Source organism: Pygocentrus nattereri, chromosome 19, assembly GCF_015220715.1.
Source record: "Pygocentrus nattereri isolate fPygNat1 chromosome 19, fPygNat1.pri, whole genome shotgun sequence".
In the NCBI taxonomy this organism is placed as follows: Eukaryota; Metazoa; Chordata; class Actinopteri; order Characiformes; family Serrasalmidae; genus Pygocentrus; species Pygocentrus nattereri.
This window is the reverse complement of record NC_051229.1, coordinates 24,230,131-24,245,679: the sequence shown is the minus strand read 5'-3', so window position 1 is coordinate 24,245,679 and position 15,549 is coordinate 24,230,131. Positions and strand designations below refer to the sequence as shown.

The following is a 15,549-nucleotide window of genomic DNA, read 5'->3' as shown; positions in this document are numbered from 1 at the left end:
TGAGCATATCTGGGACATCATGTCTCACTCCATCCACCAACGCCACGTTGCACTACAGACTGTCCAGGAGTTGGCGAATTTGTTGTCAGCACATTCAACTTTGTACAGAAGTATTCAATGAGAATATTTCATTCATTCAGATCTAGGATGTGTTATTTGAGTGTTCCCTTTATTTTTTTGAGCAGTGTATATTCTTTTTGGGAGATTTGCTTTCAGTTTTTCAAAGAAATCTGCAGTTTAGTCTTAGAAGTTGGTTGCTTTTTCTCCTTCTCATGATCCCAGTAATCTCAAACACATTCAATGATGTTAAGTGTTGGGCTCTGGGGTGGCTGTGTTTGTGATGTGCAATTTTTTGTCTACTTCCGTTTTCTCAGTAACAACTTCTTGACAACTACACATCCTTTCAGACCCACAATGTTGAGTAGCATTCTTTCAATTGAAGAATCTCTTAGGCTTCTTTTCATATATAGTTTTCACATCTAGTTCACACCAGAGTTTGGTATAATATAATGTATAGATATATAATATATATAATGTTTTGTGACATTATATCTTTGGTTTAATTGGTTTCAGATAGCAACTGCTGAAGGGCATCAAATTACTTATGTGGGTCTATCTGTATCACAATCAAAGCATTTATAATAAACCTTAGCAGATATCTGTACAATTTGTGATTTTGAATTTAATTAATCAGGTAACACTTTTAAAGGACTTTACAAGGCTTACCTTGAAGGCCATAAGTGCTGTTTTTCTGATGGTGAATGTTTAGGTGGTGGTTTTGATGGTTGCATTACATGATCAATTTCTCAGTATGTTTAATACATTTTTTAGCTCCAGTTATGGAAACACCTTTTTTCACTTATTTTCTTTTTAGTTTTCCATTTTTATGAAAGTGGACTGTCTAATATCTAATCTCCTCCAAATCATCTCCTGAAAAATAAATAACTTGTACTGTCTTGACTGGAAATTAATTGAAGGGTAGTCTTTTGCACACTACTTTAGATTTCTCATTATATAGACTTCTCTCATTAGCAAAACCTTAAATTCTGGATCGAGCATTGGACAACTCTACCTTTGTTCGCTTTAGGTTCTCAGAAAGATGGGGCCAGTGTGGATCCGGGGCAGACATTCATCTATCGCTGGAGTGTGACAGAAGGTCCCTCACTTAGTGATCCACCCTGCTTGTCATATTTGTATTACTCTGGGACAAATCCTATCCTGGATACCAATTCTGGCTTGGTGGGACCCTTACAGGTGTGCAAAAAAGGAGCTCTGGATGAGAGTGGTCGACAGGTAACCTCTTTTTCGTCTACATGCTCACAACGAAAGACAGTTTATTATTACAATGCAGCATTACATAATGACCACCAGAGGCACCAATACTAATATGGTCAAACTTTTAGGTTCTAGTAAGAATTGTATCCGCTTGCTCATTTTGTGACATCCAGAACATACATACAGTAATCAAACTGTAGATTGAGTATATAGTTTTTTTTATTAACTAATTGAAATTATATTATAACTAATTATAATTGAAATAAACGAACAGAAAGGAACCAATTCACTTGATTGAAGAACCATCAACACTGACTTACAAAACAGAAAAAAGAGAACCACCAAACTGGAATTACCTCAAGGTACAAAGTTACAGACTGTTTATAATACTTGATTACTAGGTTGACCTTTAAGTTACAGATAACCAGTTGGAGAAAGGGCCCCACATATGCCTATATCGATCAAACATTTTCAGTAGAACTTATATTACTCTTATAAGCAGCAAACTGTGCCATTGTTGTAGACCATTCTTAATTCTTCAGGTGTCTCTGTAGTATCTGTTGTTATCTCTTTTAAAAAAAGAGAAGTGAAAGTCATGACGTTCAGTGGTTTAACATGAAATAGACTGTTAGGCATATATTTAAAACTTTTTGTTTAGAACTTCAAACACAACCTCTTGAATATTATTCAGGTGCTGTAAGTGCTGGGCAGGACCATAGAATATGTAGAATGAAGGTGCCATGTCCGTCACATCTCCAGCAGGAATCTGCTAGTATTAGGTTCTATTTAAATAGTTGTTGTGGTGTTCAGTGCCATCTGTGTATTATTAAATAAGCCTATTACCCATTACTTTGTACATTGTATTAATATATTAACAATTTCCAGTCCTCAGTAGACATGTCCACAGCTAGGTCCCCTATTCACTGTTTCTTCACCTTGAGAAAAGGGTCACACAATTGTTCTTGCAGTAGGAGATAACTCTTGGGAGCGATGCCGCTACATGATAATGATCTAATGAGTAGTTCTTCCATTAGGCTGCCAATGGGGCAGAATATGGGGCTTCCTAACTATGTAGACAGGGTACTTCGCATTTGGACATACCTCCAGAAGTGATTATGTGGAAGTTGATATTGTCAATTTGTCACTTGGTTGAAGCTAGGAAAATAGCTTAGTATTGCTATCAAATAGATGCATAACATAAGGAATTCCAGCTTTATGCCATAGTGACCAATTAACATTTTGGCTCGAATTAGAATTTGCTCATTACTCCACAAAGGAGTTCTATGCATTTTATACCACACTGATTTAGTATTGATGATAATAGGCTGGTCTTTTTGTAGCCATGTTCTCCTGTACTTTGTGTTAATAGCCCAATAGTAACATTTAAAAGCAGTAAGAGAAAATCCCCCAATTTTTGTATACCCTTGCAGTTTCTTTATGCCTAAACAGTGTTGTGTGTTGCCCTAAAGAAAATCTAGAATAAGAGTATCTATATAAATTATGTAAAAAAAAATCACAGGTGCATTCATTATTTTGATGGAATGTGTTTTCCTCACAAAGTAAAAGATGAATTTTGGTCCACCTACCAACATTTTCTTTGAGGGTGGTAGTGCTGTTGCCTCTATCAAGAAGGGCCTGGGTTCGGTTCCGTGGCTGGATAACCAGGGTCCTTTCTGTGTGGAGTTTGCATGTTCTCCCCATGTGCATCTGACATTGGCAGTGTTTTTTCCATTTGAGTGGAGAAAAATGAACATCCTTTCTCTTTCTCATCCTCTCAGAAAATAAGTTCTAAGTTTTGTCATTTTCATAAGTTTTTCAAGTTGAATTTTGACATTGTTTTGCTGGACCAATTAAAATATTTTGTCTTCTTCTCTCCCCTTGTGCTACCATGGCTCGTTTTTACTTCTCTCCCGGTTCTTTTTATTCTTCTATTGTTTAATGGCTGATGATAGCCTATCTTAACTTTCACATTGTGAAAGAACTGAACCATTGTTCAGTTTGATCCAGATCGAGGCCACCTCTTTTGGTTGAATAAAAAATTGGTCCGAAGGACCTCTCTCACCTGCTATTTTGGTTTAGATCAAACCACGAAGTCCAGTAGTCTGGACCAAACAGGATAGGTGTGAAAGCACCATAAAACCTAAAACTATGCGACAGGAATCGGCCAGAATCTGCATGCATTCAGCAGTCAGCCAATTTGTTTAGATCTTTTCAGCTGATCTGTGTTGTGATGAATTAGCCTGCTAACTACATTTGTTTTTTTTGTTTTTTAACCTTGCTATTTGGGTTAATAAAAAGGACATTGAATTAGAGATTGGATTTTAATCTTTTTGCTAAATTTACTCAACTGACATCCACTTGTCTCTCTGTGACATTGCTACAAACGTCTGACATCTGGCCTTTGTGCATGCATGTCTGTGTGTCTAGCATACAGGGTCAGAGGTGCAAAAGGAGTTTTTCCTGCTCTTTACAGTGATGGATGAGAATGAAAGCTGGTATCTGACCCAGAACATTAACCAATTTGGAAGCAGTGAAACAGACCCAAATGACGAAGAATTTCAGGAGAGCAATAAAATGCACTGTAAGTACTGTTAGTGTGTATGTTTGCTTAGTCTGCCCCCTGTGAATACACAGCTTAATGTGTGTATGTCTTGTGTGTGTTCCCTCTTAGCGGTAAATGGTTTCATGTATGGGAACCTTCCTGGACTGGATTTGTGTGAAGGGGACCATGTTGTGTGGCACACGTTGGGCTTGGGCACAGAGGTGGATCTCCATGGTGTTTATTTCCAGGGCAATACATTTCAGCAGGGTGGCACCACACGTGATACACTCAGTCTGTTCCCTCACACTAGTGTCACAGTTTCAATGATACCCAACAATGATGGTAAGTGGCTGCCTTGAAATTATTACAGAAGAAAATGCTTTTCAATATGATCCTCATATTGTGCTGAAATGTTCACTGAAAGTTTTGTAAATAAGTGGTCACCAACCCTGGTCCTGGAGAGCTACCGTCATGTGGAGTCTAGTTCCAACAGCAGTCTGCCACACCTGCTCCAGCTTATTAACTTCTTCAGAAGTTCTTTGTTGTTTGGAGAAGATGCATTGGTGTTATTTATGGGTAGGGGAGCATATTAAATGCAGGATGGAGCTAAACTCTGCAGGAAAGAGGGTTGGTAACATCTGATCTAACTCAACCGAAAGCCCTAAAGGGTAAAATAAGATAAAAGTTCAAGTCCAAAGAGTCAGAATTTTACAGGAGAAGACGTATTTTGAAACGAATTTGAATATGTGAATAAAAGTAATTATACAAACAACTACATTATAAAGTTGATGTTTTCATCATGACATAATGACAAAGAGTGTGTGTGAAAATGTACACATAGCTTATTCTAATAAAAAACTACAGGAAAAGTACAAACATGTCTTCTAATGTCCTCAGTAGTACTTTGCTAGAGGATTTTTTTAGAACCCACTGTGTGCCTTTTTAATAGGGCAGGGTTAATATACACGTCTCTGATTGGGTAAAACCTCTGATACACCCATCATACAAGAGAACTCACATCAAAGCCTGTTGTACACTGTTTCGCACCATTTGGACCAACCATAGCAAAACAGTGTACAGTGTTTTAAGATTGAATGTGCCCCAGGTGAAAACAAATGAGGAACTTTCTGGCTAACAATTAGCATGCTATTGCTAAGATTTTTTCGATCTGGTCCTGTTATAGCATGCTAATTGTTAGCCATTTAGTTTTCCAGTGCTTTTTTCCCACCTGTTCTTTAAAGGGGAAAGGAGCAGTAAAGTTAATTTTGTGCCAAAAATAATAAATAAGAATTAAGTCAAATTTGTTTCCTAATTTTATTAATGATTTTGGTATAAATGTAATATTTATATTGTCAGCCTTTGCTGTAATTTTCTGCATCTGGAATCTTTCTTTTGTTTCTGACATTTGGCACATTTTTACAAGGTGGGTGTTGAAAGAGGGTGTTCACCTGCAGTATCTACTGGTCACCTGATTTAGAGTGACAGGTCTTCAGGCACTTAGCCATGGCCATTCTGTGACGTGAGAATCACACATTTGGGGTCCTGTACCGTTTGTACAAATACATATTTTGTAAATTAGTATAGAAATATATTGGGTAAATGTATTTGTTCAACAAACCTGTACCACTTTTCACATTTGCAACTGACTAGCCTAGCAGTGCTTGCTAAAGGGCTGACTAGGCAAGCAGCTGTTTAAGTCAGTGTTTTCAGCTTTCCTTTCAGAGACGAGTTTGAAAAAAATATTTCAATATAACCAGTTAGCTCACCAAGCTAAATTTTAGTCACTTTTAATAACTTTTTGTGTCACCTGTCTGGTGTACCTCCATAGTGGAGTAAGGAGACTAGAATGTAAAAAAGCTTGTTTAGGTTTTCTTTCACATGGAGTAGTTCATGCAAATTTTTTTTTTTAAAGTTTTGAACTTTTTTTTGTGTTCTTAGTCATGGCAATACATCTGTGCGTCCATCTTGGAACAGTCAAGACACAATAAACAAATTTTCATGATTAAATTGGCCAAAATAGAATCCATAGACCTTTTTGCATGTTCCTGATTGTTTAAACATATGATGTATATGGCATTATATTTGTAAGGCACCTTTGTTTCAAAAGGCAGCCATACAAGACCTGTCAAAAAATTTAACAAGGAAGCTAATACAGCCATACGACATGTATGAGTGAATTGATATTTAGATTAACATTTAACATTCGAAAACAGCAACATGGAACCACTCTCCCATGGACCCACCACCCATAGGAGAGGCGCTTATGGGTGTCCGGTGCAATGTGGATTGGGTGGGGGCTGAAGGCGGGGGTCTTGCCGTTCCGATCCTTGGCTACTGAAACTGGCTCTTGGAACATGGAACGTGACCTCTCTGGCAGGGAAAGAGCCCGAGCTAGTGTATGAGGCTGAGAGATACCAACTAGATATAGTTGGACTCACCTCAACACATGGCAGGGGCTCTGGAACAGACTCTCTCTCGAGGGCTTGGACTTTATTCCATTCTGGAGTTGTCCGGGGTGAGAGACGTCGGGCAGGAGTGGGCTTATTCATAGCTCCCTGGCTCAGTGCGTGTACGTTTGGGTTTTCCCCGGTGGATGAGAGGGTTATTTCCCTGCGCCTTCAGGTCAGGGAACGGGCTCTGACTGTTGTCTGTGCTTATTCCAGGGTACTGGAAAGTGCCTCCTGTGGGGACTCGCCACAGTCTGTCCATAACAAACACCATGTTCGAACACAAAGGTGTGCATAAATGCACATGGCATCAGGACACCTTAGGCCGCAGTTCGTTGATCGACTTCGTAGTTGTGTCATCGGATTTGCGACCATGTGTTTTGGACACCCAAGTGAAGAGAGGAGTGGAGCTGTCAACCAATCACCACCTAGTGGTGAGTTGGATCAGATGGCAGGTGAAAATACTGGACAGACCTGGCAGACCCAAATGAGTTGTCAGGGTTTGTTGGGAACGTCTGGCAGAGGAACCTACCAGAAAGATTTTCAACTCCCACATCCGACAAAGCTTTGACTGCATACCGAGGGAGGCTGGTGACATCGAGTCCGAGTGGGCCCTGTTCCGTGCCTCCATTGTCGATGCAGCGTCAGCCGCAAGGACATAGGTGCCTGTCATGGCGGCAATCCCCGAACCCGTTGGTGGACACCACAGGTAATGGAAGCCGTCAAGCTGAAGAAAGAGTCCTATTGGGCTTGGTTGGCTTATGGGACTCTGGAGGCAAAAGATGGGTCAAGTGGTTTGCGGCTTCCGCGGTTGCTGAGGCAAAAACTTGGGTGTAGGAGGAGTTAGGTGAGGCCATGGAGAAAGACTCTCGACAGGCACCAAGAAGGTTCTGGCCAACCGTCAGACGCCTCAGGAGAGGATAGTGGTTCCCGAACAACACTGTATACAGTGGGGCTGGGGGGCTGCTGACTTCGACTGGGGACGTCATTGGATGGTGGAAGGAAAACTTCAAGGATCTTCTCAATCCCGCTAATGATCCTTCCCCAGAGGAGGCAAAGCTTGGAGATCCGAGCGAGGGTCCGTCCATCACTTGGGCTGAGGTAGCCAAGGTGGTTGGAAAACTCCCTGGTGGCAGAGCAACGGGGGTGGATGAGATCCGCCCGGAATTCCTGAGGGCTCTGGATGTTGTAGGGCTGTCTTGGCTGACACGCCTCTGCAACATTGCGTGGGCATCTGGGGCGGTCCCCCTGGAAACGCAGACTGGGGTGGAGGTCCCGCTTTTTAAGAAAGGGGACTAGCAGGTGTGTTCCAACTATTGGGGGATCACACTTCTCAGCCTACCCGGTAAGGTCTATGCAGGGGTTCTGGAAAAGAGAGTCTGACCGATAGTTGAAGCTCAGCTACAAGAGGAACAATGCGGGTTTCGCCCAGGTTGTGGAACACTGGACCAGCTCACCTCACCAGGGTCCTCACATGTGTTTTGTGAATTTGGAGAAGGCATTCGACCGCGTCCCTCAGGGGATCCTGTGGGGAGTCCTCCGGAAGTACGGGGTGAGGGGCTTGTTGTTATGGGCCATTCAGTCCCTGTACAAACGGAGCAGGAGCTTGGTTCGTATAGCCGGCAGTAAGTCGGATTGGTTTCCAGTCAGGGTTGGACTCTGCCAGGGTTGTCCGTTGTCACTGATTCTGTTCATAACTTTTATAGACAGAATTTCTCGGAACAGCCAAGTGGTGGAGGGTGTCCAGTATGGTGGCCTCAGGATTTCACGTCTGCTTTTTGCGGATGCTGTGGTCCTGTTGACGTCATCAGGCCGGGACCTCCAGCTCTCTCTGGACCAGTTTGCAGCCGAGTGTGAAGTGGCTGGGATGAAAATCAGCAACTCTAAATCTGAGACTATGGTCCTCCATCAGAAAAGAGTGGAATGCTCTGTCCAGGTCGGGAGTGAATTCTTGCCCCAAGTGGAGGAGTTTAAATATCTTGGGATTTTGTACACGAGTGAAGGAAGGATGGAGCGGGAGGTTGACAGGCGGATTGGTGTGGCATCTGCACTAATGCGGACCCTATACCAGTCCGTCATGGTGAAGCGAGAGTTGAGCCAGAAGCCGAAGCTATCAATTTACTGGTCAATCTACGTTCCGACTCTCACCTATGGTCACGAGCTTTGAGTAGTGACAGAAAAAACGAGATTGCGGATACAAGCGGCCGAAATGAGATTTCTCCACAGGGTTACCGGACTCTCCTTTAGAGATAGGGTGAGAGGATCGGCAATTCAGGAGAGACTCGGAGTAGAGCCGCTGCTCCTCCACGTTGAGAGAAGCCAGTTGAGGTGGTTCGGGCATCTGGTAAGGATGGCCTCTGGACACCTCCCTAGGGAGGTGTTCCAGACATGTCCGATGGGGAGGAGACCCCAGGGAAGACCCAGGACATGTTGGAGGGATTATATCCCTCGACTGTCTTTGGAACGCCTTAGTATCCCTCCGGAAGAGCTGAAGGAGGTGGCGGGGAAGAGGGAGGCCTGGAGCTCTTTGCTTAGGCTTCTGCTTCTGCGACCCGGACCTGGATAAGCGGTTGAGGATGGATGGATGGATGGATGGATTTACATTTAACTGATGCTTACAGGCAGTGATGGGATCTCTCTGGAACAGAGAGACAGTAGATCAATTGTTTATGACCTAGGTTTTAAAAAACTGAGTGTTAATGTTAATCTAGTTGTCTTAAAAATGCACACAAGTTGCAAATATAAGTGTATTTACACTCCAGTGATAGAGCTTGATAAAAGTCTTACAGAAAATTATCACAAAATAATAAATAAACAAAATAAACTAAAAATACATAAAATAGTTGTTCAGGTTGCACAGGTTGCTCTCATTTGCTACTATTTCTGTTTTATAACTGTAAATATGCTGGTTACCTGTCCGGAGCAGCACAAAAAAATATTTGGTATGCATCTAAAAAACTCAGTAGCACTGCTGTGTCTGATCCACTCGTTCCAGCACAACACACTAACACACCACCGCCATGTCAGTGTTACTGCAGTGCTGAGAATGATCCACCAAATAGTACTTACTCTGTGAGGGCCCAGGAGGGTCCTGACCACAGAAGAACATGCAGAGAGAGAAGTATGCAGAGAAACAGATGGACTACAGTCTGTATTTGTAGAACTACAAAGGGAGCAAAGAGGTGGTCATAATATTATACCTGATTGGTGTGTGTGTGTGTGTGTATGTGTATTATATTATATATAATATGGGTTTGATTCCCCAACCGTGGTCCTCTGAGTTCTCCGGTTTCCTCCCACAGTCCAAAGACATGCAGTTAGGCCATTTGGTCATGCTACATTGTCCCTAGGTGTGAGTGTGTGTGCGATTGTGTATGTCTGTCTGTCTGCCCTGCAATGGACTGGCGACTAGGCTCCAGTATGTGGGCAGCATGTTAGATGCAGGTATAAGCACTGCAGAAAAGTATGTCTCAAGGGGGAGATTTGGTGAACACTGATGTATATCTTTGCTTTAGACACTCTAATCTTTTATGCACTTTGTTCTTTGGCAACAGGTTCTTTTGAGCTGAGCTGTCTTACAACTGATCACCATCGTGGGGGCATGCGTCATATATACACAGTCAAGCAATGCTTACAGAGCCAGAACCCCGTCACTACCTTTCAGCCTGATAGGATTTTCTATTTAGCTGCAGAAGAAGTGGTGTGGAACTATGCCCCAAACCGAACATGGGAATTGGAGAAACATAATGCTACTCTGGAGCATAGGTCAGTGTCAGTTTTTATTAAGGTACAAAGAACTCCACACATACACACACTGGAAATAGGCATACACATATTGTTTTTAACTACTGAATTAAAATATTGATCCTGTTTATCTCTCTCTTTCAGTCCTGGAAGTGTTTATCTCAACAAATCAGAAAGTCAGATTGGCCCTGAATACAAGAAAGTGGTGTTCCACCAGTACATGGATGCTACCTTCACAAATGGGATGGTCAGGGGTCCTAATGAAGAGCATTTAGGAATTCTAGGTAGAGCATAAACACTAATCTATGACTTCTGAAGTTTTATTATAGCTCAGGGACTCCTGAATGGTGCAATCTGCTAATGTCTGAATTCACATTATGCTGTTTCCATCCAGCCGTTCAGAAGTTGCATGTATAATATGCTAGAGCATGATGATTAGTGCTCACTAATGTCCACTAAAATCTAAAAATTTTTTTTGCACAAACTTATTAAACCCCATTATAAAGCCCAGTACAAAATATATAAGTCTAATGCAATTTGCTTTTAAAAGCAGTATATGTTTTTCACTCAAGAACACATAGCTGTTAAAAATTATTATAGGACCCCATCATTAAGGATACCCTTCAATAATCTCCCTAAACGCTACACACTTAAGATGTTCTTATATCTTTTTCAACACTTCTCTTGTACCCTTAAGGTAAAATATTTGCTTCTTCTTACTGGGCCACCTACCGGAAGCTTATTTAGGCTTTTAGTGGAACATCTTCATAGCAGGTGTTACAAGAACCTATTGATCTGCAGCATTTATGAATAGTGCACTTAGCAGTATTTTTATGGATTTAGTAGTCTGTTCTAGTGTTGTAGCATGTGCCTTGAAAGACAAATTACAATTACAAACAGTGAATTTATACAGTTTTTTTTCTGTTCAGTTATTTATATAGCACTTTTTACATCAGGACATCACAAAGCAGTTTTGCAGAAATCTCCATGTTCGTAATGAGCATGCCTTGGACCTCTGTGGCAAGAAAAACTCCCTTGTGAGAAAGAGGAAGAAACTAAGACTCAAAAGAAGAACTACTTTCTAACTGGTTTTGGACCAAGCAGAGGGATCTGTGTTTTATCTATCTTCAATAGGAGGAAGTTGCTCAATGTCCAAGAGCCTTCAGACTTGTTAAATTGATATTTATCATCTGATAAGTTGTCAAAGAAGAGTTAAATATGATTTATTTTCAATAAGTCTGTGTCTGTTCTACAATGAGGCCTTAGCCTGACTGATAATTTTCACATATTTGACTTTTAAATATAAACTTGACTGTATGGCCAATAGCTAACAGATAAACGAAGAATACCTTCAGAAAATGGTGCATCATTACAAAAACAGAAAGGATGTGTCGAAGACGTTTTGAAATCCAGCATTACTGAGAACTGGGAATAAATATGCATTAAAACCAATGAAAACAAATCCAAAATATAGAAAGGCCAAATGCAAACTCTAATGGTAGAGTTAGCATGCAAATAAGCAGAGAGATAAACCTGACATTGTGAGCATGGGTTGTAGCATTACTGCTTTGATTATGTAAATCAGGCGAAGTGCAGGAATGACACCTCCCTGACGCCCTGCCTAGTATAAAGCTAGAAAACATTAATATATAAAACTCCATTTATCCATTTTTTAATTTAAACTATTTCTTTTTATTACATTTTTGTAGGTCAATAATGAATGAATTAAAATCACTATATATGCTATAACAATAGGAAAGATTTTGGCAAAAATGCTTTTAACTTATTCAAGAAACAAATGTTCTTTATCAGAAATAATAACACTAATAAGAATCTTACTAATTCATGCCTTTTTCCTATTCATTATACAACCCCATTTCCAAAAAGTTGTGATGCTGTGAAAAATGTAAATAAAACAAAATGCAATTATGTGCATTATAAATATGTGCACTATAACTCTATAGTTAATTGAAAATGAATCAAAGACAACATGTCAAATATTGAATCTGGAGAAATCTCTGTATGCAATGGGCAAGGCCAAAAAACAGTATTTGCTGGCTGTGATCTTTGGGCCCTCAGATGGCACAGCATTGAAAATGGACATGATTGTGTAGTGGAAATCACTGCATGGACTGAAAACCACTGTCTGTGAAAACAGTTTGGCACTGGATACACAAATACTAATTGAAACTCCAAAATGCAAAGAATTCTGCCAGCTTCTCTGAGCCTGAGCTCATTTAAAATGTATTGAGTGGAAGGGGAGAAGTGTCCTGTGGTCTGATGAATCAACAATTGAAATTCTTTTTGGAACTGTGTCAAGCTAATGGGCTAATGACCTAGTGGGCTAATGACCACTCAGCTTGTTATCAGTGCACAGTTCAAAAGCCAGTATTCATGATGGTATAGGGGGCATTAGTGCACATGGCATGGATGATGTGCTCATCTGTGAAGGCACCATTATTTCAGACCACATTCTGCATGTGTTTGTAACGTTCTGAACGGGTGGGGAGGAAAGACGCCGGGGGCAGGGGTGAAGGCAGAGAGCAGTCTTTTATTCCCAAAACAAATGATACAATATCAAGGCCCGACTCTCAGGACTCTCAGTTCTGCACGGCTCCGCTTGGCTCACTCTCTTGCCTGGGTCTCCTCTCTCGGGGCTCTGCCGCCTACTGAAGGAAGAGATGACTATAAGTAGGCTGGCAGAAACAAGGCACAGGTGAGCATCATCAGCTACTTAGCCTGCTGGTTCAGCCAGACCGGCTTCTCCGTCCCGCGTTCGACGCTCGGCCATGCCCCCTTCTCCACATAGTTACAACAGCATGGCTCTGTATTAAAAGAGTCCGGGTGCTAAACTGGCCTGCCAGCAGTCCAGATCTGTCACCACTGAAAACGTTTGGCACATTCTAAAATTAAAATTGCGATAAGGGAGACCCCGAACTGTTGAGCAGGGGAAATCCTTTGTTAAGCAAAAATAGGAAAACATTTTACTTTCAAAACTACAGCAGTTGGTCTCCTCAGTTCCCAAACACTTACAGAGTGTTGTTAAAAGACGAAGTGATGAATAACAGAGGTAAACATGCCCCAAGTATTTTGGAATGAGTTGTTGGCATCAAATTCAAAATGGGTAAATATTTTTCAAAAAACATTTTCAATTAAATATATGGTTTAATTGAATTGAAAATCATTGCATTTTGTTTTATTTAAATTTAGCATTTTTTTGGAAATGGGGTTGTAACTATAATAACTGTTACTAATGTAAATTAAAGTTTAACATTTTTTATTACAATTAAAAACTAATTACTATGGCAAGCAATATTAGCCTTATTTTTTTTATTTTTCTTGATCTCAGAAATTCAATGTACACAACAAAATTTGAATTACAACTAGCAAACATTTAATTCTTTATCAGAAATTTGATTTGCATGTGTGAAAGTTAAATATTAACAAATATATCATCTGTTTAAATTTACTTTTACTAGTAAAATGCTGGTTTTCTCACTTGTAAATTGAATTATTTATAAAACCCATTGTAAATTGAAGAATTATATTATTAAGTTGCTAAAGACGTGCAACATATCAAATTACCCTTCACGTATTTGGACTGCAAGCTAAACTATACTGTTTACTATACGCAAGCGGGACATTTGCCAAACATCGAATTTGAAACAAGAAAAAGAAGCAGTTTTAAGTACAGTACCAGTTAAAAAGCCAAATCTGACATCCATCTCTAGCATCCATCTCTAGTCTTTTTTTCCCTCTGTACTCCTACAGATTATTTATGATTAATGTGTATGTGTGATTTGTTGTATGTGGAATCAAACATGTAATATATAATTTAATCCACATTGGCTTCTTACTGGTAAAATTACCATCAGAGTAGTTCAGGCATTATTTTCTGTGGGATTGTCAGTTGTGAATTAATACCACCAAGTAAACATGCATCAACACCTCACATTGCACAAGCCATAAAACATGCCAGAAATCCAGTCAACTTCTTCCACATGAAACTCGCCCAACCATGCCTCTGTGTACATTGCTTTGTGCCCTGGGGCAGTCAAGCTGGAACAGAAAAATGTCTACCTCAAACTCTTCCCACAAAGCTGGAAGCAAACAAATTGTCAAATGTCTTGGTATGCCAAATTATTTAGTTTCACCTTCATTGGAACTAAGGGGTCTAGGCCTCTACGCCTCTAAAAATTAAAACCCATAGCATTGTCAATGCTTACCATTGTGCTTGTCATGTAAGGCTTGCAGGCAGCTGCTCAGCCATTGAAACCGATATCATGAAGCTCCCGGCGCACAGTTTGTGCTGATGTTAATGCCAGAGGAGGTTTGGAAATCTGCAGTTATTGACTCAGCAGTGTTGGTGACTTTTGAAGTCTTTGGAATGTCCTAATACTTTTGCCTATGTAATGTGCTTCTTGACATTCACTCTGAAAGCTGTTCTGATAGCACAATATGTTTAGATTACTGAGGTGAGGGTATAGGTCACAATAGGTCTGCTATAAAAGTAATACATAAAAAAATACATTTACCACATCATCAGCATAACAACATCTTTTCAGTACTCCTGTTTATTTGAATGAAATATAAGTTTTGTATTTAGGAAGGAACGCTTGTCTGAACAATACAGAATTGTATTGAACTGTATTTCATAATTGTTTTGATGGTTAAACTAGCCGTCTCTCACTTTGTTACAATTAATCCCAATTAGAGAGTTCTAACATTTTCCATGCACTTCACATTCAGCGTCAATCTAGGCTATGTATACGAACATTATATGTATATATATATAAAAATTAATCTTGATTAAATACATTTCAAATTATTAAGCAAAAAACAAAATGTGTCAGGTTGTGCCCCACTGAGGGAGATTGGTGAAACTCTTAGTATTGAAAGCAGTATTACTGAAAATTGGTGACATTTGTAACTGCAGTGCAGTTTCATTGTAAAATTATTTCAGCTCTATATTTACATTCACATTTGTGTTTGATTATTAATTTGTTTAATGTACAGGTCCTATCCTCAGAATGGAGGTGGGTGAGAAGATTCAGGTTGTGTTCAAGAACAAAGCTACTGGATCATTCTCAGTTCATGCTCATGGAGTGAAGACCAGCGAGGCTCACCTGAAACCTGTTTCCCAAGGTATACTATGTAACTAATGTAACAACATTATGAAGAGAGTTTTTATATTTTGGGGTAAGTTGGTCTTTACTCACATTACAAGTGTTATTTCTAATGTACAACAAATAAAGATACTCATCAGCTGTGCATGATTAGGAGATAAGGAGAAAAATGGGCAGATGCATTATGGTTTGGTGATAACTTCCGCTGCTGCCCAGCTTCCAACACTAGATGATAAGAATAATACGTGCAAACTAATCATGCAAAAAAAAATCTGGCCATTGCCATCACAAATGCATGGTCCTGAATTGGATAGGTATCCAATCTAGGAACTATTATTGTTGTCTAGAGAATAACTTCTTACATGAAAAGTAAATAGAAATGTTCTTTACTTTTCATGTAAGTGAATGTAAAAAT

The 15,549-nt window shown here is 40.0% G+C and overlaps 1 protein-coding gene across 1 annotated transcript in view; it reads left to right on the top strand.

Moving 5' to 3' along the window:
• Window positions 1–15,549, top strand: part of hephl1a (hephaestin-like 1a) — a 57,812-nt gene that overhangs the window by 25,815 nt on the left and 16,448 nt on the right. Inside the window, exons 9-14 of the mRNA XM_017699266.2 lie at window positions 1,088–1,293; window positions 3,703–3,856; window positions 3,947–4,159; window positions 9,819–10,029; window positions 10,153–10,292; window positions 15,025–15,153. Of these exons, the coding sequence (XP_017554755.2) occupies window positions 1,088–1,293; window positions 3,703–3,856; window positions 3,947–4,159; window positions 9,819–10,029; window positions 10,153–10,292; window positions 15,025–15,153 (1,053 nt within the window). The remainder of the gene's footprint in view (window positions 1–1,087; window positions 1,294–3,702; window positions 3,857–3,946; window positions 4,160–9,818; window positions 10,030–10,152; window positions 10,293–15,024; window positions 15,154–15,549) is intronic.